General features: G+C 44.1%; 1 protein-coding gene across 1 annotated transcript in view; it reads right to left on the bottom strand.

Moving 5' to 3' along the window:
- ASAP1 (ArfGAP with SH3 domain, ankyrin repeat and PH domain 1) overlaps positions 1–23,997 on the bottom strand; it is a 488,930-nt gene that overhangs the window by 104,495 nt on the left and 360,438 nt on the right. Inside the window, exon 12 of the mRNA XM_082257784.1 lies at positions 2,204–2,304. Coding sequence (XP_082113910.1) covers positions 2,204–2,304 — 101 coding nt within the window. The remainder of the gene's footprint in view (positions 1–2,203; positions 2,305–23,997) is intronic.

Below are 23,997 nucleotides of genomic sequence, written 5' to 3' on the forward strand. Positions count from 1 at the left end.
ACATGTGACTGTACCTGGGCACTCCTGTTCTAAAGCTTAACAGCTGTGTACCTGCAGTGTGAGATCATCGAAGGCAGGGGTCTCCAAACTTTCTAAACAAAGGGCAAGTTTACTATCCTTCAGACTTTAGGAGGGCCAGACTAAGACCGTTGGGAGTAAAAAATGTCTTGGGATCGATGGGAGAAAACAATGACCAATCTTTAGTGCCAGTGAGAGGAATTGCGTCCCATCGTTGCTGTAATTGGGCCCCATTTGTTGTGTCAGTGAGAGGAATTGTACCCCATTGTTGGGGTCATTGGGAGTAATTGTGCCCCTTTGTTGGTGTTAGTGGGGGAAATGATGCCTCATTGTTGGCGTTAGTGAATTAAATACCGCCCCAAGGAACAGAAAAAAGTATGCTCCTGGGCCACAGTTTGGAGACCACTGATCTAAGGCTCTGCTGCCTTAGATCAAAAATTTGGAGAAGGATTTTGTGTTGTCACTAATATGGTGCTCACTTTTCTCCTGAGAGGTTGTTGGGAGTGAAAACTACAACTGAGGACCTGCAGTGTAAGATCCTGAGGTGCTACACTAGATGGCCAAAAATTTGTGGACAACTGATTATCCTACCTAAATAAACTTGTTAGACATCCCATACCAAAACCATGGGAATGAATATGTAATGGGCTTCCCATTGCAGATCTAACAGTCTCAACTTTTATGAGAAGGCTTTCCACAGTACTTTGGTGCGTGTCTGTGGGAATTTGTTACCATTTAGCCATTTATGAAGTCAGGTTCTGATGAGATCTGACCTGCAGTTTGAGTTTCCCTTCATCTTATAGTTGTTCAGTGAGGCTGAGGTCAGACCTCTGTTCAGGCCACCTCAGTGCCTCCACACCAAACAATGTTTTCATGGAGCTGGCTTTGTAACACAGAGACCTAGTAATGCAGGGACAACAGAAGGGCCTTCCACAAAGCTTTTTCAAACAGGCTTGACACAAAAAATGCCTAAAGTGTCTTTGTAAGCTATGGTTTGTCAGCGGAGAGTGTATGGCTATGTGCTTGATTTTACACACCTAGTTTTGGAATGAGATGTTTAATATGTTCATGTAGGTGTGACGGTCAGATGTCCACCAACCTTTGCCAATATATTGTATATAGCGGCTAGACTGAGAAACCTAGAGATTGTGGGATATATATTGTTTCTTCATAGGAAGTGTCAGTTCTCAGACTACAGACAGAGATAATGTATTAACCTGTACAGTGCCATGCCTCACATCCTATGTTTGAACACACACACAGAAACAGCTGAAACAAGAACGTGAAGATCCACTTGGCTACAGGCTGTGAATACAGGACAACATATGACACCATGAAATTATAGGATCAATGTCCATCTTATACAGGTGAAAAATGCAAGGTAGGAAAGTTTGTAATGCTTTTAAAGGAAAGCTATATTCCATTTAACATCACTACTGCAGGTACCGCTAACACTTGCATTCCCATTTTTAAGTCCAGCCTAAAAATACATCTGTAAACCTATATTAAATGGTGATAAAGCCACCAGAGTAATTTTTGCCTATAATAAGGCTTACCTGTAAGTAAAGTAAATATCTCCTAAAAATGTACCGTTTAGGAGATAATTACATTAGTAGCAGCTGGTGACATCGCCGGTGTATACGCACTGAGCTTAGAATGGACAATGTCGTCCATTCAGACATGACTCTTGTGCGCATGCGTGGGAGTCACATCAGTGACGCTCTGCCATTCAAACAACCTGAGCCCGCGAACCAAAAAGGAAGGATTAGGTGAAGATGGAAGCCCTATCAGCAGTGACAGTGTGCTGCTGGAGGGCTTCGTTGTAATGCAAGACTGTAATAAATGTGCTGGTATGCGGTGCATACTAGCACATTATGACATCCTGCAGGGGCCCATTTTAAAAAAAAATGTTTTGTGGTTTACTACTGCTTTAAAAAGTATTGTTAACCACATCCTCAGAAGTGCCATCACTTTTTGGCAGGCAGTAGCCGTCAGTCTAAATCCTGAGCTGTGATTCCATGCGTACAGGCAGTGGTCATATATTCACTTGACACTCGGGGAAAGTTAGTAATTTGTAACTCTGCAGCTTCTAATTTGATTGTTAGGATAAATAAATTTTCAATAAACTACTGAGATAGTTTTTCTAATACTTTGAGAATTTTCATTGTAAAGATTTACAACATACCCGTCACTCTTCTTCAACAGATATCCTTTCTTCTCACTGCCATACTCCTTGTTACCCTGCAGCTGGTGCATGCTGTACCCTCCTTGTTTGCTCTGAGAATCCTAGAGAAAGGAAAAAGGATCAAACTTTGGACATCATTTTATGAACAGCATATGATGATGGCTCATGTAACTGAAATGAATGAATTTTTATTAAAGGATTTGTCCACCCAACTGCAAAACTTGACTTAACCACTTGCCGACCGCCGCACGCCGATCTACGTCGGCGGTCAGCCCCTCACAGGCAAAGTGACGTAGGGCTACGTCACTAGCTTGTGAGGGTCTAGGGAGCGAGCGCGCGCCGCCGGAGGCGCGCTCCCGCGTGGTCACGGACCCCCCAGCGCGTGTGACCGGCGGACCCGATGTCCGCCGGCCACTCTGCGATCGGCGGGGGAGAGGGAGAAAGTCAGGCAGCTTGTGTAAACAAGCTGCCTGTCATTCTCCCCTCTGTATGAGAGCTGATCATATGGATCTACTATGTAGATCCGTTGATCACTCTGCATACAGCTGAAGCCACAGCCAATCACAGTAAGAATCACGCCCCTAGGGACACACACAGCCCCTCCCTCTCAAATAAAGTTAACCCCTTCACTACCAGTGTATTTTTACAGTAACAGTGCATATATATAGCACTGATTACTGTAGAAATGTCACTGGTAACCCCAAAAGTGTCAAAAATGTCAGTCAAGGGTCCGATCTGTCCGCCCCAATGTCGCAGTACCGCAAAAAAAAAAAAAATCGCAGATCGCCGCCATTACGCGTTAAAAAAAAAAACAACAAAAATGACAAAAATCTTTCCCTTAGTCAGTAAACGCAATAACTTTTGCGCAAACCAATCAAAATACGCTTTTGCGATTTTTTTTACCAAACATAGGTAGCATAAAACAAATTGGCCGAAAATGTTAAAAAATTTTGATTTTTACATTTTTTTGGGGGGGAATTTCATATAAAAAAAGGGAAAAATATTGCTATTTTTGCAAAATTGACGCTCTTTTTTTGTTTATAGCGCGTGATCAAAAAATCGCACAGGTGATCAAATACCGCCAAAAGAAAGCTCTGTTTGTGGGAAAAAAAGGACGCCAAATTCGTTTAGGTACAGCGTCGCACGACCGCGCAATTGTCCGTTAAAATCACGCAGTGCCGAATCGCAAAATACCCCCTGGTCGTTTAGCAGCCAAATCCTCCGGGGCTTAAGTGGTTTAAAGTGTATTTAAAGGCAACACTTTTTTCTCTTTTAGAGTGGTGAGGGGTAATAACCCCTGTGAGATTTTAATTGCGGTCTGTGTCTCCGCCAGGGAGATTTTTTTCTATCTGTCCTGGTGACCTCTATCATTTGGACTGAAAGTGAAGGAAAATTCAATTTTGGGTTGCCAACAAAACAGGAAGAGAGTGGGAAAAAGAAAAAAATACTAATACTGTCTAAGTACTATGCCGAAAGAGTGGCAGGCCTTACAGGATAGGCAAGTAGGATGGGTGACCATTATGTAATTAGAGATAGCTATAGTACACTGTGTATGCAAGATATATGTCTTTCATGGGACAACTTCAAAGAAATCAAGATTAAAAGTTGACCTAAGCTGTGATGCAATTTAGTGGGTTTTGGAATTTTCCCAAAGGGTAAAAAAAAAAAAAAAATACTTTGAGGGTGTTTTCACACTAGCACTTTTGGTGCGGACCCGGGTTCGATTGACGTCAGAATTCTGTTCTTTTTGATGATGTGAACACTGTCTTTGAACTCGGGTGCGCACCCGCGAACCGTACCCGAGTCCACTTAAAAAGGGTGGTCTGGGGTACGGTTCATGTGAACTCCAGTACGGTTCGCTTCTGATGAGAACGCAATCGTACCAAAGCAAGCAATTCTATCCATTTTGGCACCTTCTCGTTTACAGCGGTTGCCAAGCAACATGAGTACACAAGTGTACCGTGGTTCGGATACAAAAATCAAATGTGAACACAGTCCATCGGGGGCAGGGGGAGGGGGGAGCAATCGATCTCGGGTTTGGACCAGGCAATCGCACCAAGTGTGAAAACACCCTAAATGTCCAGGCATAAACTTATTTATACATGGATGCTTTTACAGCATACAAGCGTGAAAGAGACCTAAAGGCTAACTGCAGGTCATGCAGGGAAAATCTCTATCTTAGCCTAACCTAAGGCAAGTCAAGTATTTATTGATATGCCCCTTCATGGCAGGACCTGATGGTAAGGCTCTCCAATGGGGACACAGACAAAAAAAATGGATTTTTGTAAAATCTTACCGTAAAATCCTTTTCTCTTAGCTCATTGACAGACGTAGTCCTCGGTGATTCAACACCCTCGGCTTATGCTGCCCTCCACAGGAGTAGGACTAGACAGGAAAGAAAATGCTCTGGCCACACCCTAGGGGCAGTCCCCGAGGGTATATCCTCTCTCTCTCTGCTACAGCAAATCAGTTATGTCACAAAGCAGTGTCTAGAGAATTTAACCCAACCCAACCTCAAAACAGAGGGGCGGGTACTACGTCTGTCAATGAGCTAAGAGAAAAGGATTTTACGGTAAGATTTTACAAAAATCAATTTTTCTCTATCGCTCATTGACAGACGTAGTCCTCGGTGATTCAACACCCTCGGGACGTCCCAAAGCAGTACCACAAATGAGGGGTGAGAAAATGGAAATCAAATCCAATCTAGAAGGCCCAACCGGTGCCAACTAGAAGTTTACAATGCTCATCCTCAGTGATGAGACTCAACAGAAATTTTTCAACAGAAAAGAATCCTCGAGGTAGACCACCGGTCTCCTCAAATTGCGGCCTGCAAAACCTTGCGGCCAAATGAGGCATCCGCCGATGCCATCACATCAATCTTATAAAATTTTGTAAAGGTATGTACCGACGACCAGGTGGCCGCCTTACATACCTGGACCACTGACGCCTGATGGCGGAAGGCCCAGGAAGTACTGAGCGCTCGAGTGGAGTGCGCCCTAACAGGGAACGGAGGATTCCGACCCTTAATAGAATAAGCCTGTACCACCGTCTGTCTGATCCATTTGGAGATAGTCGTGGCAGATGCAGGCAACCCCTTTCTGGGGCCATCCGGGATCACAAAAAGTGAATCCATCTTACGGAACGATTCCGCCGCCTTCAGGTATACCCTGATTGCCCGAACCACATCCAAGGAATGCAACGCATGTTCCCGATGATGATTGGGCTGAGGACACAAGGAAGGTAGTACAATATCTTCATTCAGATGAAAATCTGAAACCACCTTTGGAAGAAAGGATGGCTTAGGATGAAGCACTACCTTATCCCTATGAATCACTAAGTATGGGGACTGGCATGATAATGCAGCCAGTTCTGACACCCTGTGTGCAGAAGTGATAGCCACCAAGAAGGCTACCTTCTGGGATAAAGTAAGCAAGGGAATCTCCCTGATGTTTTCAAAGGGAGGTTTCTGTAGAACCGACAAAACCAAATTAAGATCCCAGGGCGGTAAGGGCGCGCGGACTGGTGGAGCCAGGTGCCGCACCCCCTGGATGAAATTCCGCACCAAGGACTTGGTAGCTAAAGGTTTCTGAAAGAAGATAGCTAATGCTGAAACTTGACCTTTGATGGTGCTCAAGGCTAGTTTCTGCTCAACTCCTTTTTGCAGAAAGGCCAATATTCGAGTCACCGAATAGGTACGAGGAGGAATCCCTAAAGATTCGCACCACGCGATATAAGTCTTCCATGTGCGATAATAGACCTTGCTGGAAGTCGCTTTCCTTGCTTTAATAAGGGTAGGAATAACTGAAGCTGACAACCCTCTGTCCTTCAGTACCTGGGTCTCAATAGCCAGGCCATTAAAACCAGCGACTGTAAAGCACGATGGAAGATTGGTCCTTGAGAACACAGACACTCCCTGAGACGAAGTTCCCAAGGAACGTCCGCGACTAGCATGTCCAAGTCGGCCAGACCGGCTTGACGAGGCCAGCCTAGAATTTCTAGGACCACTGGCGCTGACTGGATCTGAACCAGGCGGCCCTAGATCTATCTGGCCCAGACCATCCGACAAAGTCTGCTCGTTCTCTGTTCCCACACATTTATCAGACACCTGATTCCTGTCAGGAACGGTGATCTCTCCTGGTTGAACCTCAGGGACCGAAGTCACCTGGCTAGAGGCTTCTTGGTCTGTCTGTCCAACCGGATCCGATTCTTGTGGGGAACTGAGACTAATCTTTGGAAAAGGTAAAGAAAAAGATCTGTTCAGGGAACGGTAACTGCCGCTCCCTGTAGTACTTAAATGTTGGAAGGGAAGAATCGCACCGGTAGCAGTGATCGATGCTCGATCTAATGCCCTGAATACCGGTGAAGACGTCCCCCCACCCTCAAACCGGGTGGGGGCGCACCTTAGGCTGTGTAATCCTTTGCTTCAGGTTTGGCTGGGTCGGTCTTTTGTTTGTCCGACCTGCCCTTCTTGAACCCTCCTGGAGGAGCCTTGCCTTTCCCGCTTGTTCCAGCCGGGCGTACAAACCCTTTATGGGCGGTAAAGAAAGGTCCTCGCTTGTTACGAGGTCCCTTAGCTTTAGCAGCTTGTGGCAAGAAAGTGCTCTTGCCCCCAGTGGCATCCTTAATGATCTCATCTAGGGTGGCCCCAAATAGGCGATTCCCCTGAAAGGGGAGATTCGTCAAGGTCTTTTTGGAACCTAGGTCCGCTGACCAGCATTTTAACCACAGCACAAGTCTGAGGATAACCGCTGACATAGATGCATGCCCTAATAGGGGGGTAGCATCCAAGGCTGCGTCACAGACAAACTGTAGCCCTTGTATAATCTGTTCCATCAATTCAGATGTTCCCTGGGGGATATCCTTCCCCTTCAGGTCCTGGCGTACCAATCTAGCCCATTCCGTAAGTGTCTGGGAAACCAGACCAATGACAATTACTGGTCTAAATGCTGACCCTATCAGGGAAAAGATAGTGCGGGACTCCGCTTCCACCTTCCGATCCACCGGATCCTTAAAGGACGAAGTGTCCTCTACTGGAATAACCATGGCTTTATTCAGTCTGGAAATAGGTGGGTCCACCACTGGTGGTACCGTCCATTTCTTAATGAGGGATTCCTCAAACGGATAGCGTCTAGCAATACGTTTGGAAATAGTAAAGGTACGCTTAGAATGCTCCCATTCTTCTTTAATTTTATTACCAAAACACTTGGGTACAGGAAAAACCTTCACCGTTTTGGTGGGTTTGTTAGTACCAAAGGGAATCTATGTTTCAGTTGCCTCTGCCAGTGAAACCTCAAGTCTTAAGGTTTCCCGAACCGCCACAACTAGTGCGTCCACCAATGCTTCTTCCCGAATTATGGCGGAAGTATGAACGTCCTCCTCACTGTCTGAAGGAACTTTACCTGAGACAACAGCCCTTGCAGAGGGACCTGCAGCTGCAATGACCATCTCAGACTCTGAGTCTGAAGTGTCAGATGATATAGGGGTAGGCGGAGGTCGCTTTCTTGACCCCCATTCCTGACAGGCCGCCTCCACCCGAGCCACCATAGACTCCAAAACTGCTGTAAATGCATCCATACTCTGTGCACCGGCGGGTCCCGTGGCCCCCTCGAGGGAAACAGGTGGGGGTACTTGTGTGGCAGGGTCCATGATAATTCCAGTTACTACCCGGAAAACAATCAATCCAAAATAAAACTTTTTTTTTTTTTTCAGACCCCCAGCGCCACAAAGCCCCTCAGTGTTACCTGCTAGGGATCCCTATCGAGCGAGAGAGAGATAGACCCCCAGGCTCACCACTTGATGCTCAGAGTTCACTGCAACTAGTCTCAGCACTGTCTCGAACAGACAGGAAGTCTCTTGGCTGGCTGCCCGGGAAGAAAGGAGGCGGCTCCGCCCCTCTGTACGCCTTCCGGCGCCTCCCCTAGCTCCACGAGGTGTTTGGGTCACCTCAAACATGGCCGCCCCCATGCTGAAGACACGAGGCTACGCCAAAATGGCGGCCTCGTGCGATCTACGGCGGTCTGTTACAGAATAGAGGCGTGACTGCAGAGTATCTCGGCATCACAAAACCTTTCTCTTCATGGAGATCAACTTGGCCGGCGGTACCGGACCCTGGCGGACCGCATGGCCGTCGGGAGGCATGCTTTAGCTGGGGGAATGACCTGGAAAGCCGCATACATGTCCTGTGGCTTCTGACAGGTAGGATACTTTCTCTTATCACAGTAAGATTCCAGTACTGCCACTGATTACAATCATTTAAACATACTTGCAATTAGATTGTCAGCTCCCAAACCAAGCCTCCTGGCTTTTTGTACACAAAAATCACACTCAAAATAGGGGGATCTGTGCCATGTTATAGGATAGAGGGGAACCCATCCTTACCATACAGAGAGGGGCCCGCGTTCACCACAGGACCGAAATGGGGAACATACTACTCACCGTACCGGAACCAGGGGGGCGCCAACTCCTGACAGTACCCCTCTCCACCGAAGTTGGAGGGCTGTCGACCAATACGGGCGCCGTGACTCATGGTCTTTGGCGTTTCAGCGAGACGTTTAACTCGCAGGGTCAGTCCCCGTCCAGTGGGACTATGACGCGGCCGACCCAGCGCGGAGCTATGGCCTGCACGCGCTCGTAGGCTGAACTGGGGTGATCACTGGATCTCAACATCCCGCCCGTCGCCCAGTTCAGCTTTCTTGCTTGAAGATCTCACAGGAACACTGGAGAAAAAAAGCGGTCTAAAAATCTTTTTAAGAAAAAAAAAAATCCTGCCAGGACCGAAGATCCCAGCAAGGTATCTAGGTCCTTACTCCTGAGTAGACAGAAAAAAACTGATTTGCTGTAGCAGAGAGAGAGAGAGGATATACCCTCGGGGACTGCCCCTAGGGTGTGGCCAGAGCATTTTCTTTCCTGTCTAGTCCTACTCCTGTGGAGCGCAGCCTGACCCGAGGGTGTTGAATCACCGAGGACTACGTCTGTCAATGAGCGATAGAGAAACACACTTTTATAAGAATGGAAAAGGGTTAGAGTTTTAACAATGTCTTTTTATAGGTGTCTGTGCCTTTCTCTTCCAGTGATGTCTGCACCCATAAGTCTGATATGGATGTCACAGGGACAAAATTTGAGGGAAAACTCTCCAATGAGGTTACATGCAGAAAAAAAAAAAAAAAGACTACATTTTTACCTCTTCCTCCTTTCTATCCAAAGCTAAAAACCAAAAACCCTTCACTAAAACCAGTGCAACAAAATTAATCAGTTTTGCAGCATCTGTCCCTAGGCAGGACTTTTACTTTTAAAATTGTAAAACAGCTAAAAGGATATATTTAAAGAGGAATTCTGGGACTACACCCAACTACTCCTAAAACTACCCCCACCCGCCTCCTAACAGCCTGAGAATTTTTTATATATATATATATATATATATATATATATATATATATATATACATATATATATATATATATATATACATACATACTATATACACATACACGTACATGTATATTTCTGACACAGGTTAGTAAGGTGGCAATTTTAAGAGTAGGAATTCCATTTTAAGCCACTAAGTCATAGTTTGTAGAAGAGGATATAGTATGTTTCATCATTTCTTCCATAACACCTCTTAACCTTTCTTTTACACTTTTTCTACTGTGTCAATAACTCTGAATGTTTACCCATGTAACGCTCAATCCACTCTTGAAGGAGGGCTCTCCGTGTACTGCTGTATATTCTAATATGGCTATCAAGTGGGATTTACATTGAGCCAATCTTCCAAGAATTAATTTATTGAAAAATATCAATAAAAATGATCAAAAGTAAGAAATGTTTTCATTTGAGGTGATATCTGCGGTGAATAATGCTCCTCACTATGTTTGGGATATGGATAAAGGTGTGTGACAGAAGAATATAATCAACAAAGCAGACCGAAAAATGCAACTTACTCTCCTAGACTTCGATCAGGGAAGGCAAATGAAAGGTAGAAGAGAGAAAAAGCAAAATACTAATTAAATCAATGTTAGAAATCACAGATAGATTTAACAAGAAGCTATTGAATCTCTTGGAAAGTAAACATTTGAGAGGCCTCTTACAGTATCTCACAAAAGTGAGTACACCCCTCACATTTTTGAAAAGATTTTATTATATCTTTTCATGTGACAACACTGAAGAAATGACACTTTGCTACAATGTAAAGTAGTGAGTGTACAGCTTGTATAACAGTGTAAATTTGCTGTCCCCTCAAAAAAACTCAACACACAGCCATTAATGTCTAAACCGCTGGCAACAAAAGTGAGTACACCCCTAAGTGAAAATGTTCAATTTGGGCCCAATTAGCCATTTTCCCTCCCCAGGGTCATGTGACTCCTTAGTGTTACAAGGTCTCAGGTGTGAATGGGGAGCAGGTGTGTTAAATTTGTTCTGCTCGCTCTGACTCTCTCATACTGGTCACTGGAAGTTCAACATGGCACCTCAAGGCAAAGAACTTTCTGAGGATGTGAAAAAAAGAATTGTTGCTCTACATGAAGATAGCCTATGCTATCAGAAGATTGCCAAGACCATGAAACTGAGTTGCAGCATGGTGGCCAAGGCCATACAGCCTTTTAACAGGACAGGTTCAAGTAAGAACAGGCCTTGCACACTGCATCAAATTGGTCTGCATGGCTGTCATCCCAGAGGGAAGCCTCTTCTAAAGATGATGAACAAGAAAGCCCTTAAACAGTTTGCTGAAGACAAGCAGACTAAGGACATGGATTACTGGAACCATGTTTTGTGGCCTGATGAGACCAAGTTTGGTTCAGATGGTGTCAAGCATGTATGGCGGCAACCAAGTGAGGAGTACAAAGACAAGGGTGTCGTGCCTACAGTCAAGTATGGTGGTGGGAGTGTCATGGTCTGGGGCTGCATGAGTGCTGCCGGCACTGGGGAGCTACAGTTCATTGAGGGAACCATGAATGCCAACGTGTACAGTGACATACTGAAGCAGAGCATGATCCCCTCTGGGCCACAGGGCAGTATTCCAACATAACACACCTTTGAGACAACCACTGCCTTGCTAAAGAAGCTGAGGGTAAAGGTGATGGACTAGCCAAGCATGTCTCCAGACCTAAACTCTATTGAGCATCTGATGGGGCATCCTCAAATGGAAGGTGGAGGAACGCAAGGTCTCTAACATCCACCAGCTCTGTGATGTCGTCATGGAGGAGTGGAAGAGGACTCCAGTGGTAACCTGTGAAGCTCTGGTGAACTCCATGCCCAAGAGGGTAAGGCAGTGCTGGAAAATAATGGTGGCCACACAAAATATTGACAATTTGGGCCCAATGTGTAGATTTTAACTTAGGGCTGTACTCACTTTTGTTGCCAGCAGTTTAGACATTAATGGCTGTGTGTTTTATTTTGAGGGGACAGCAAATTTACACTGTTATACAAGCTGTACACTCACTACTTTACATTGTAGCAAAGGGTAATTTCTTCAGTGTTGTCACATAAAAAGATAGAATAAAATATTTACAAAAAATGTGAGGGGTGTAATAATTTTTGTGAGATACTGTATAGAAGATGCCATTCATTGACCTTCTGGGCTGTATAGTGGTTTCCAGGCAATGATGGTGAACTGATTTCAGGTTCACATTGACATCCACGGTGTCCAGAAAGGACAGCTTCCATCTGAGGCCTCTTACACAATTTTATCTATTTCATGACAGGCTCCCCTTACACAAGACATGGGAGGTTAGGATTTTGACTTTTTAAACTCACTCAGTGCTAGCTCCTGGTCGCCTCAAACCCAGGAGCAGATAAGAATATGTTAGATTTATGGTAAAATATTATACAGTTATCCATTTCATGTTTATGGAATTTTCCAAATGTATGAAGAGAAGGACCCTCTGTGTGGAAGAAGTGGTCCCTATGCAGAGGTGTGACACGTCCCTTGCAGAAACAGACTTGTAGCACTGCAAACACCACCTGCTATTTGAAGAACTCTAATTGTAGTTCTGCAGGGAGGGTGTCGGACCTCTGCAAGGAGACCACTGCTTCCATATAGAAAGGGCCTTTCTCTACAGCATATTGGCAGGGGAGTTTTTTTTCAGGATATCATTGTTTTGATGCACCTAAAAAATGTGTTTAGCCGCTTTAGGAAAACCTGTGCTAAAAAGTAATACATGGTCTGTCACCAATTCCATCTCAAAATGCTAGTTATCTGGCTGTCTATGCCTTCAATACTTTCTGAGTCACAGATCTGGAACAGCAAGCAGACAAGAAAGTTAAAGTCAGAACAGTACCAGGTCTGTAACTCAGAAAACGTAGAAGACATTGGATCTTTATGGCAGCCAGCGGAAAAACATTTTCAGGAGCAGACATCAGTAATGGAAACCTTAAATGTCTTAGTACAGGTTCCAGTTACAGCTAAACTCCAATGCGGCTAACTGCACGAGTTGCGCAATGTCCTGAGGTGAGCGTTTGAAGCAACATTACAGGCTGTCCCCAGGGCATGGAATCTGGTTACAGTTCCCAAAGTTTCACTTATGCGGATGCACTGCCTCTATGTTTGTCGCAAAAAATAAAAGTCACAGATCACAACAAAATCCTGTGTGTAGAAAATGAAAACAGCCTCAGCCCTGGCTCCGTCAAGGCCACACCCCCAACACATTTCACCCCGCCCACAGGGCTTAGTCATGGGGAATCATATGTCTAAGCTCCGTGGGTGGGGCAAAACACATTGGAGGTGTGGTCTGGACAGAGCCCAGGCTGAAGCGGTTTCTACTTTCTACATACAGAGTATTGTGTTGTGCGACTTTTGGGACTTTTCTTTCTTTGCATCGATATCCACAGAGCTGGCATGAGCTGGGATGTACTCCTAGCGGCTGACAGCAGATGAAAACCTGATGGATCCTTGAGCCGCACCCTTAGTTTTGGCATAGCTTCTATTTTTGTATTAGAAAACAATGAATCTGAAGATAAAATAATAAAATAGTTAAGCTAGGAGTGACATCTCTGTAAAGGAGAATAGGTCCATCAACTTAGGACACTAGCAAAAATCTGGGTTTTTGGGGTGGTTGGCACCTAGAAGGCATGTCTCAAAAGCATTGCCAATGTCCAATCACCTGAAAGTACGCGTCTATACTGTACAATTGAGATAGAATATTTTAGGATTCAACTATTTATTTTCAGGATCTTATATAGCGCTGTCAATTTACTCAGCACTTTACATATACATTGCACATTCACATCAGTCCCTGCCCTCAAGGAGCTTACAATCTAAGGTCCCTAACTCACATTCATACACATAGTAGGGCCAATTTTTTACAGGATCCAATTAACCTACCAGCATGTCTTTGGAGGGTGGGAGGAAACCGGAGTACCCGGAGGAAACCCACGCAGGCACAGGGAGAACATGCAAACTCCAGGCAGGTAGTGTCGTGGTTGGGATTCGAACCAGCGAACCCTCTTGCTGCTAGGTGAAAGTGCTAACCACTACACCACTGTGCCGCCCGATTTGAATATATGAATTTAGGTTGATATCAGCCTCAGGCAATCTTCCCTGCAACAACTTGCAGACTTGGAAAGGGAGAAGCAGCACACAGAGCCAACCAGTGCTCATGGTAGAGAGGAACATGCTGACAGAGAGATGAGCTCATCAGTTTGCTACTCCTCCTTCACCATCCAGTCACAGGCTGAAGAAGGGACAAGATCTATCTGCATTATTTAACTGCAGTAGAAAAGGTCTCTAGGCTGGCCGCGCTGTGTCTTGGTTCCTACCTCAACTAAAACAACCTTCTTGACCCCTTACAGTCTGACTTTTGCTCACAGCACTCCACAGAAACTTTCCTACTAAAAATCCCTAACGATTTACTAACTGCTAAAACCAATGGCCACTACTCTATACTCCTACTACTAGACCTCTCTGTGGCCTTTGATACTGCCGAACTAACGCTCCTTCTCAATAGACTCCACTTCCTTGGCCTCCAAGACTCTGCTTTCTTCTGATTCTCCTCCTACCCATCACAGCTCTCCTTCAGTGTTACCTACAACTCTGTCTCCTCCTCTCCATTTCCTCTTTCTGTAGGGGTCCCCCAGGGCTCTGTTCTTGGACCTCTTCTCTTCTCTATCAACACCTCCTCCCTTGGTCACTTGATAACCTCCCACAGCTTCCAATACTATCTCTACGCCGATGATACCTAAATATATCTCTACTCCCCACCTCACTCCTTCAATCTCCTCTCGCATTACTAACTTACTGACATATCAGCATGGATGTCCCACCACTTCCGTAAACTAAAGCTGGATACACACTATACAACTTTTGCTGTCAGATTTCCTTTAGATTTACCTTTTTTATGTAGTGCAAGGGCCTGCCTGATTACATACAAATTGAAAGTGTTTAGGTTTGACCTCATATTATATGGTTTTTGTAAGTCTGAAGGAAAAACTCTAAAGAAAATTGTATAGTGTGTATGGCCCATAAGTATCTCTAAAATCAAGCTAATATTAATCCCCCCCTGCTCCATGCCCCCGTCGATGACTTTCCCATCAAGGTCAATAATGCAACCATCAATCCCTCCCCTCACGCCAGGGTACTAGGTGTAATCCTAGACTCTGGCCTGTCCTTTCAGCCTCAAATCCAATCCTTGTCAAAAGCTTGTAGCCTTCACCTCCATAACATCTCTACAATTCGCCCCTTTTTAACTAATGAAACCACCAAGCTACTCATTCACTGCCTTGTTATCTCTCACCTTGACTATTGCAACTCCTTTCTCATAGGTCTACCTCTCTTCAGTTTATCAAGAATGCTGCTGCCAGACTAATCTACCTTACCAAAACTCTGTCAAGCTACATCACCAATCTTGTCTCCAATTATTACCCAAACTGTCCTCTCTGGTCCTCTCAAGACCTCCTGTTCTCAAGCTTCCTTGTCTCCTCCTCCCATGCTTGTCTCCAGGACTTCTCTAGAGCCTCTCCCATCCTCTGGAACTCTCTACCTCAATCTGTCAATCTCCTATTCAGGCTGCCTTAGGCGATCCCTGAAAACTCATCTCTTTAGGGATGCCTATCACACCTCCAACTAATCTTTTATCACTTCCATCAGCTCACAGTTATAACCTTTTGTATCACTTGCCCCACCCCATTAGTTTAAAAGGTCTTATACGCCGGGCCCTCTCTTACCCTATTGTAATTTATTGTATTGTAACACTACTGTCTCCCTTTTATATTGTAAAGCGCTGCATAAACTGATGGCGCTATATAAATCCTGCATATTAATAATGAAAATGAGGCCGTGTAAATAGTCTGGCAGATAAAACTGCTCCAAAAATGTGTATTTCATATGTGTATCTCGCTGCTAGGCTAGAAGACAAATCTCAAGACTCTCGATTGTACTATTTCCCACTCTAACCAGCCCACGGCCCCTTCATTTCCCACACTACCCCCATTATCCTTACTGTGTCCCCTATATCCCAGCACTGTCATCTTCCTCAACTCCCTGCTCATACTGTGGCCATCTTCTCTAAAGGGATATAGTCCTGGCTTTGAACCTCAATCTTCTCTTGAAGGCATGCTGCTAACATTTTGGCTCTGCTAAATACCAGGTCCCTACCCATACCAAGCTGTTCCCAACAGCCCTGCTTTCTTGCAATCCCAATTTTCCTGACACACTAATCTCAGGATCAGCTCTTTTATATTATATACACACTGCTGTACATCATTATGTACTTCTTTTACTAGTTATTTAATAACTGCAATCAGACTGGAAGGAGGCAGCGGTGTATTCAAGAAGACACATTCTTCCATTCTCAAAGCAGTGTATTTTTTATCTTCGCTCACTTTGCAGTTCTTTCCCCAATCAGTCTGATTTTGGTTCACTGCTTCGCTTGTTAGCAGAGTCTAGAGACTAACAAAGGTGGCTACAATTGGAAAAAAAAAAATAAGAGATGGGCCTCAAAAGAGGAACTTCTGGATAATAAAAGTAAAAGCAAGAATCTGTCTGGTTTCCGCTCGTAGGTAAGACTTTTACTTTTAAAAGTTTAAAAGAAGTTGAAACTGCACTGCAGGAACATTATTTAGCAAAAATAACAGTGCTAAAATATATTCCTTCCATCTCAAAAATGGGAAAAAAAGTGAATTTTCAGACAACACCTATTAAATGAAAGAGGTCACAACTGCTAGAAAAGACAATACTGCAGTGATTCAGGCGTTCCCCTAAAAACGTACACTATTTCTCCACAGAACACGGCCCTTTTCAGAGCTGTTATTTCAGACCAAGAATGCATAAAACAGCCACCTGCTACAAAACAAGGCTCTATATAAGAATACTTTGTTACAGCCTAGAGCCACGGTACCTACACAATATGATCCTTGTGGTATTGTTTTACTGTACAAGACAAGGGAGTCTTCTTCTCAGGTCTCTACAGTAATACAGTATTACATGCACTGGTGGAATGAAGGGGAAAGGCAAAAAAACAAAATACAAAGGCACTCGGCATAAATATATACACACCCATCAAAAGCTGGCCATACACTAGTAGAATTTTGTTTAAAATGTTTTGTTTTGAGAACGTTCGGCTTTCTAAAGCCTCATACACACGCAACGATTATCGGCCGACCGATCGGCCGTCTTTTGTCCAGTGTTGTTGTGTTGGTTGAAATGTGCTCTAGACTGCACACAAATTTTTTCGGCCAACAACAACCAACTGCAGAAGTGATGTCATGTGCTGGTTTACTTTCCGTGTGTTCTTTCTTCTCTGAGCATGCCCAGTCTTGCTCATCTGACTTTTGTCTGCCGAAATCTGTACTGACTGAGGAACAATCGGCCGTTCTGTTGACAGCCAACAAAAATTTCATAGCCTGCACACCAGATTTTGTTCGGCCGAAAAGTCGCAGTCAGTTGTCGAAAGCATCATACTAACAACCGAAAATCGGCCGATCGGACGTTGGCCGAAAATTTACGGCCAACTATCGATGTGTGTGTACGAGGCTTCAGGTCCAATTCACAACTCAGTGTTTTGTAGCTTCAAGCTCGAAGCTACAAACCGCTGGAGGAGAAAAAAAAAATCACTCTCTATAGAGATGGTTCTATCCATTCTCTATACATCTCCACTCCAAGTTGCCTGAATCCAAACGCCTGAAGTTCACAAAAAATTCTGAAGCTTTTTTTTGTAGTTCAAATTGGGCAGATTTGCACGTTTTTATTCCCATAGAAATTAATGGAAATATGGCATTTGCGTGCTTTTGTGCGTTTTTGCGCAATTTTCTGTAAAAAAAAAAAAAAAAAAAGTAGTAATAAATTACCCCTAACCTTAAAAAAATATATTACAAATTATTATTAATAATAGTATTAAAATAATAAACACCCAAAACCGAAAAAAAAATGAATATAAATATTTTTTATTATTTCTATCAATAATAATTACTTATTTTGTGTTAGGGGGTATAGTGATTTATTATTTTCCTCCACTCTGCAATAGGACATAGATAGCATTAAAAAAATAAAATAAAAAATTGACAGGTGTTAAACCCCTACCCATGCCTGATGAAGGGTTCCTGTGCGGCTCCGAAATGTTGCACTATTTTTTTTGATGTGATCGTAACTTGAATAAAGTTTTTGGACTGCTCTTGCAAGATCCTAGGTGTGCTGGCGAATATGTATTTACTTGTAACTAATCCAGTTGCCAACTGGCGATCGCTTCAGCCCCCAATATACAGGAGCCCACAAACCAGGAAGGTGTGCGATAGGAATATGAACTATACGTTAAACCCCTACCTTACTCTATCCAAAAATAAAAAAAACAATTTGCCTATAGTTCTACTTTAAGCTACCACCGTGTCTTTAGGAGGAAACCCATGTAACCACAGGGAGAACATGCAAAGCCCATGCAGAAAGAGTCCTGGATGGGATTTGAAACAAGGACCCCAGTGCTACCAGTGGTAGGGTCAAGCACTAAGCCTCAGTGTCTCAAATGAACTGCGAAAGTGAAAATACTAAACCCTAAAAGAGGCATTATTTTTAGTGGGGTTTATTGGGCACATCAAAATAAAGACCCATGAAAAAGTATAAAGAATGATAATAAAATAAAAGAAGTGCAGGGTAAACCAATCATTGGCTGCACATGTGACAAGTTGAACTTAGAACCTCTTTGTAAACCATCTTAAAGTGATTGTAAAGGCCTGTTTTTATTTATTTTTATTTTTTTAAACAACGTTATACCTTCCTGCTCTGTGCAAGGGTTTTGCACAGAGCAGCCGCAATCCTCCTCTTCTGGGGTATCCTGGCATCACTTCTTGCTCCTTCTCTTCATCTAGTGCCCCCAGGGAGAGCCGCTTTCCAAGGGGGCACCCATGCGGGAGCGCTCAAGAGTCCTGCTGCTGCATCCATTGACACAGACAGCAGGACTCAGCCCCCCCCCCCCCCCACTCTTGTGTCACTGAGTTTGATTGACAGCAGGGGGAGCCAATGGCTCCTGCTATCAATCTATCCAATGAGGACCCGAGACAGCGGCTGGAGCTGCTGGGCTTGTGCCTTGAATGTTCGGATTCAGGTAAGAATAATGGGGGGTCTGGGAGAAAACTGCAACCAAGAAGGTTTTTCACCTCAATGCATGGAATGAATTAAGGTGAAAAACCTTGAGACTTTACAACTCCTTTAACCACTTGCCGACTGCCGTCAGTAGATTTACTGCGGCAGTCAGCCCCTCACAGGCAAAGCGACGTAGGTCTACGTCGCTAGCCTGTGAGGCTCTGGGGAGCGAGCGCGCACCGCTGAATGCGCGCTCCCGCTCGGTCATGGACCCCCCCGCGCGTGTGCCTGGCGGACCCCGATGTCTGCCGGGCACTCGCGATCGTCCGTTACACCGGGAGAAAGGCAGACGGCTAATGTAAACAAAACCGCCTGTCATTCTCCCCTGTGTAAAAATGGTGATCATACGGTTTTACTATGTAGAACCGTTGATCACTGTTCTTACACATCTAGCCACAGCCAATCACAGTAAGAATCACGCCCCTAGGGACACACACCACCCCTCCCTCTCAAAAAAAAGTTAACCCCTTCACTGCCAGTGTCATTTTTACAGTAACAGTGCATATGTATAGCACTGATTACTGTAGTAATGTCACTGGTAACCCCAAAAGTGTCAAAAATGTCAGTCAAGGGTCCGATCTGTCCGCCGCAATGTCGCAGTACCGCAAAAAAAAAAAAACAACAAAAATGACAGAAATCTTTCCCTTAGTTAGTAAACGCAATAACTTTTGCGCAAACCAATCAAAATACGCTTTTTGCGATTTTTTTTTACCAAAAATATGTAGCATAAAACAAATTGGCCTAAAATGTTTTTTTTTTTGGGGAATTACATATTAAAAAATGTGAAAAATTGTTATTTTTGCAAAATTGTCGCTCTTTTTTTGTTTATAGCGCGTGATCAAAAAATCGCACAGGTGATCAAATACCACCAAAAGAAAGCTCTGTTTGTGGGGAAAAAAAGGACGTCAAATTAGTTTAGGTACAGCGCCGCACGACTGCGCAATTGTCCGTTAAAGTCACGCAGTGCCGAATCGCAAAATAGGCCCTGGTCAGGAAGGGGGTAAAATCTTCCGGGGCTTAAGTGGTTAAACAGCAAACATTACTGAGTGCAATACTGCTCCCTCACACCTGTCTTTTCTCTTACAATGCTTCAGCGTTTTTCTCAGCGTGAACACTATATACCAAGTAAAGTGACACAGCAGCAGCCTCAAATGTTTATCCACAATGAAATAGGAAGACGCTCACTGAAATCGCTCAATCAGTTTCAAAAACACACCAAAAGAAAACAAGTTTACAGGATTCTAAAGCCATAGAGACAAGCGTGCTTCTGGAAGGAAGACGGCCAATAATATTCAATGAAATCGACAGCGTTTTATCTATCATAGTCAGAATGTAAAGAGTTGCATTTTTTTTATAACATATTTTGAACTTCTTTTCAAATCAGTTAAATATGAAATGATACAGATTGTAAAGGAAATTTGTATTGTATTTTGTATGTATTGCACACTGCATTCATTGTGCACACAGCACTAATAATATTTTCATTACGTTTGCATTTTTTCGAGTCCTGATTAGAATTAGCCTGCCTATGTTACGCCCCTTGCTACCATAAAAGTATAATTGTAATAATAATGTGATACCTAAGTAATCATGTGTATAAAAGCCTTCAATTGTGTTAAATAAAACAGAACAGTTATTTTGGAAAGATGCAGAGTGTATACTTTTGTGTCTGTTTCCTACCGCAGTAGTTATTAATTTGGAACCACTAATCAATATGAGGATAGGAGTTGCCCATCTATAAAATGTCCAGAACAGTATGAATATTTCATACATAATACTTTCATTCTAGCAAGTTCAAAACAACGCTAGCTTTCTATTTGAAAAAAAAAGTTCTGCTGTGAAAGATCAGGAGAATCAGATTATCTGATCTATCTTCCTTAACTGGTTGCCGACCGCCGCAAGTACATATACTGCGGCAGTCAGCTCGGCCAGGCAAAGTGACGTATCGGTACGTCACTAGCCTGGGAGCCAATAGCGAGCGGGCGCGCACTGCCGGAGGCGCGTCCCCGCTACGGCTCGTTCACGGACACCTCCGTGCGTGTGACCAGCGGACCCGATGTCCACCGGTCACTCGCGATCGTCCGCTGTGAAGGGAGAAAGGCAGGCGGCTAGTGTAAACAAAGCCGCCTGGCATTCTTCCCTGTGTAAAAGCACTGATCTAACGGTCCTGCTATGTAGGACCGTTGATCTGTGCTGTTACACACACAGCCACATCCCTGCACAGTTAGAAGCACGCCCCTAGGGACACACACAGTCACTGCATCTCTAATAAAGTTAACCCCTTCCCTGCCAGTGTCATTTTTACAGTAACAGTGCATATGTATAGCACGGATTACTGTAGTAATGTCACTGGCACCCCCAAAAGTGTCAAAAATGTCAGTCAAGGGTCCGATCTGTCCGTCGCAATGTCGCAGTCCCGCAAAAAAGAATCGCAGATCGCCGCCATTACGCGTTAAAAAAAAAAACAATAAAAATGACAAAAATCTTTCCCTTTGTTAGTAAACGCGATAACTTTTGCGCAAACCAATCAAAATACGCTTTTTGCGATTTTTTTTACCAAACATATGTAGCATAAAACAAATTGGCCAAAAATGTTAAAAAATTTTGATTTTTACATTTTTTTGGGGGGAATTTCATATAAAAAAATGTGAAAAATATTGCTATTTTTGCAAAATTTACGCTCTTTTTTTTGTTTATAGCGCATGATCAAATAATCGCACAGGTGATCAAATACCAACCAAAGAAAGCTCTGTTTATGGGAAAAAAAGGACGTCAAATTAGTTTAGGTACAGTGTCGCACGACCGCGCAATTGTCCATTAAAGTCACGCAGTGCCGAATCGCAAAATACCCCCTGGTTAGGAAGGGGGTAAAATCTTCCGGGGCTTAAGTGGTTAAAGTAGCACAGTGATTATTATCTTCCATCTGAGCTGGAGTCAAAGGCAAAAGGAAGTCTGGCAAAAAAAAAAAAGGATAAAATGGTCAGTTCGGTAAGCTTACTTGGATCAGCTCTCTAATGGAGTCCAAGGTATGTATGCCGTCCACACCACAAACATAAAAAAAAGATCAGCACAAATATCTGGAAGGTGAAAACTTCACTTTCGGTTAAAAACGTCTTGGAAGAAATGTAACCCCCCCCCCCCCCCAAAAACAAAATCCTGTTCTCCTTTAAAGACGTGTTTGAACCGAACAAGCTTTGCTGGTTGTTAGGCAGAACTAATGATGTGCAAAGCTGAAGTCAGGTGGAATTGATACATTTAGGATAGTTCCTTTATTAGTTCACGCATTCATCATACATCATAATGAAAAAGGAGAAGTAGGAACCTGATAACATAATTCCTGATTCACGTTCTGTTTTGAAAAAGTCCCTGGTGCTTTAGTCTGTGATGACTCTGACATTCCATATTACGGCTGTCACATTTTTCCCAGGGAGAAAAACGAAAACTTCTGAGCGCTTTGCTGACATTTCGCCTGTACTGAGCAGTCTCAGCACAGTAAGAGAAATTCTTACATTCCACAGCTGCAATCACCCTAGACTCAATGTAACCAATAGAAGATAAGGAATCTGTAAGGTTACTCATAACTGGAATCTGTGATTTCCCTGCATGCCTAGTCTTGTGTGGAATTATGATCAATACAACTAGAGTAAAAGGCATGGCTGCAGCCAGGGTCAGTCTGGCCCATGCACCACAATCATCCTGAAGTTTGAATTCATTGTTTCAAGTCAATCAGGATAGTGAAGGCAGTCAGGAATGAGGACTTAATGATGTGGGATGAAGGAAAGGAGGACAAAAAAGGGTAGGAATATGGCCAGACTGAGTGAACGGAAAGCAGAGGAGACAGAAACTTGGCTGTCTCAGAGGCAGAAGATATCAGTAAAAGCAGTAATACGGTTTTTTTGAGGAGGCAGAAGATAATAGTGCGAGCAGTAATGCAGCTGGTCGAGGAGGCAGAAGATATCAATAAGAGCAGTAATACGGCTGGTTGAGGAGGCAGAAGATAATAGTGAGAGCAGTAATATGGTTGGTTGAGGAGGCAGAAGATAATAGTGAGGGCAGTAATGCATCTGGTCGAGGAGGCAGAAGACATTAATGAGGGCAAAACTGCAGCTGGTTGAGGAGGCAGAAGACATCAGTGAGGGCAAAACTACAGCTGGTTGAGGAGGCAGAAGACATCAGTGAGGGCAAAACTGCAGCTGGTTGAGGAGGCAGAAGATTTCAGCGAGGGCAGTAATGGGGCTGGTCTAAGAGGCAGAAGACATTAATGAGGGCAAAACTGCAGCTGGTTGAGGAGGCAGAAGACATCAGTGAGGGCAATAATGCGGCTGGTCAAGGAGGCAGAAGAGAACAGTGATGACAGAAATGCAGCTGGTTGAGGAGGCAGAAGACATCAGTGAGGGCAATAATGCGGCTGGTCAAGGAGGCAGAAGAGAACAGTGATGACAGAAATGCAGCTAGTCAAGGAGGCAGAAGATAACAGTAAGGGCAGAAATGCGGCTGGTCAAGAGGGCAGAGGATAACAGTGAGGGCAGAAATGCAGCTGGTCAGAGAGGCAGAAGATAACAGTGAGAGCAGCAAAGCGGCTGGTCTCAGAGGCAGAAGATATCAGTGGAGGCAGTAATGTGGCTTCGCTTAGAAGCAAAAGACATCAGTTGGAGCAGTAATGTGGCTGCTCAAGGAAGCAGAAGAAATCAGTGGGGGTAATAATGGTGCTGGTCTTAAAGGCAGAAGACATCAGTTGGGGCAGCAATGTGGCTGCCTGAGGAGCCAGAAGACAGGAGCAGTAATGTGGCTGGTCGAGGAGGCGAAAGACATCAGTGGGGGCAGTAACATGGCTGGTCGAGGAGGCAGAAAACAAGCTTGGGGGGCAGTAATGTGCCTGGTCCAAGAGGCAAAGGACAGCAGAGATCGCATAAAAGTGGCTGAACTAGGAGACAGAGGCTAATAATGAGGGAAAAAATGTGGCTGATGGCTGATTAGAAGGAAGCAATGAGGGCAGAAAAAAATTAGGCTGGATTAGCAGGTATAGGACAGCACTTGGGTTAGAAATGTGACTGAGCCAAGGAGTAGAGGGCTTGTTTGGCTGAACCGGGTGGCAGAGGACAGCAAAATTTTATTTTAGTAGAGCAAAGCATAGGGGGTAGAAATATGACCAGCAGTGGGGGTAAAATGTGCACAGACCAGGAAGCCAAGGTGGCAGAGGCCAGCAGTGGGGTAGAAATAATGATAATATGACTGG

The sequence above is a fragment of the Pelophylax lessonae genome (genome assembly GCF_965119305.1).
Source record: "Pelophylax lessonae genome assembly, chromosome: 5".
NCBI classification, from domain to species: Eukaryota; Metazoa; Chordata; class Amphibia; order Anura; family Ranidae; genus Pelophylax; species Pelophylax lessonae.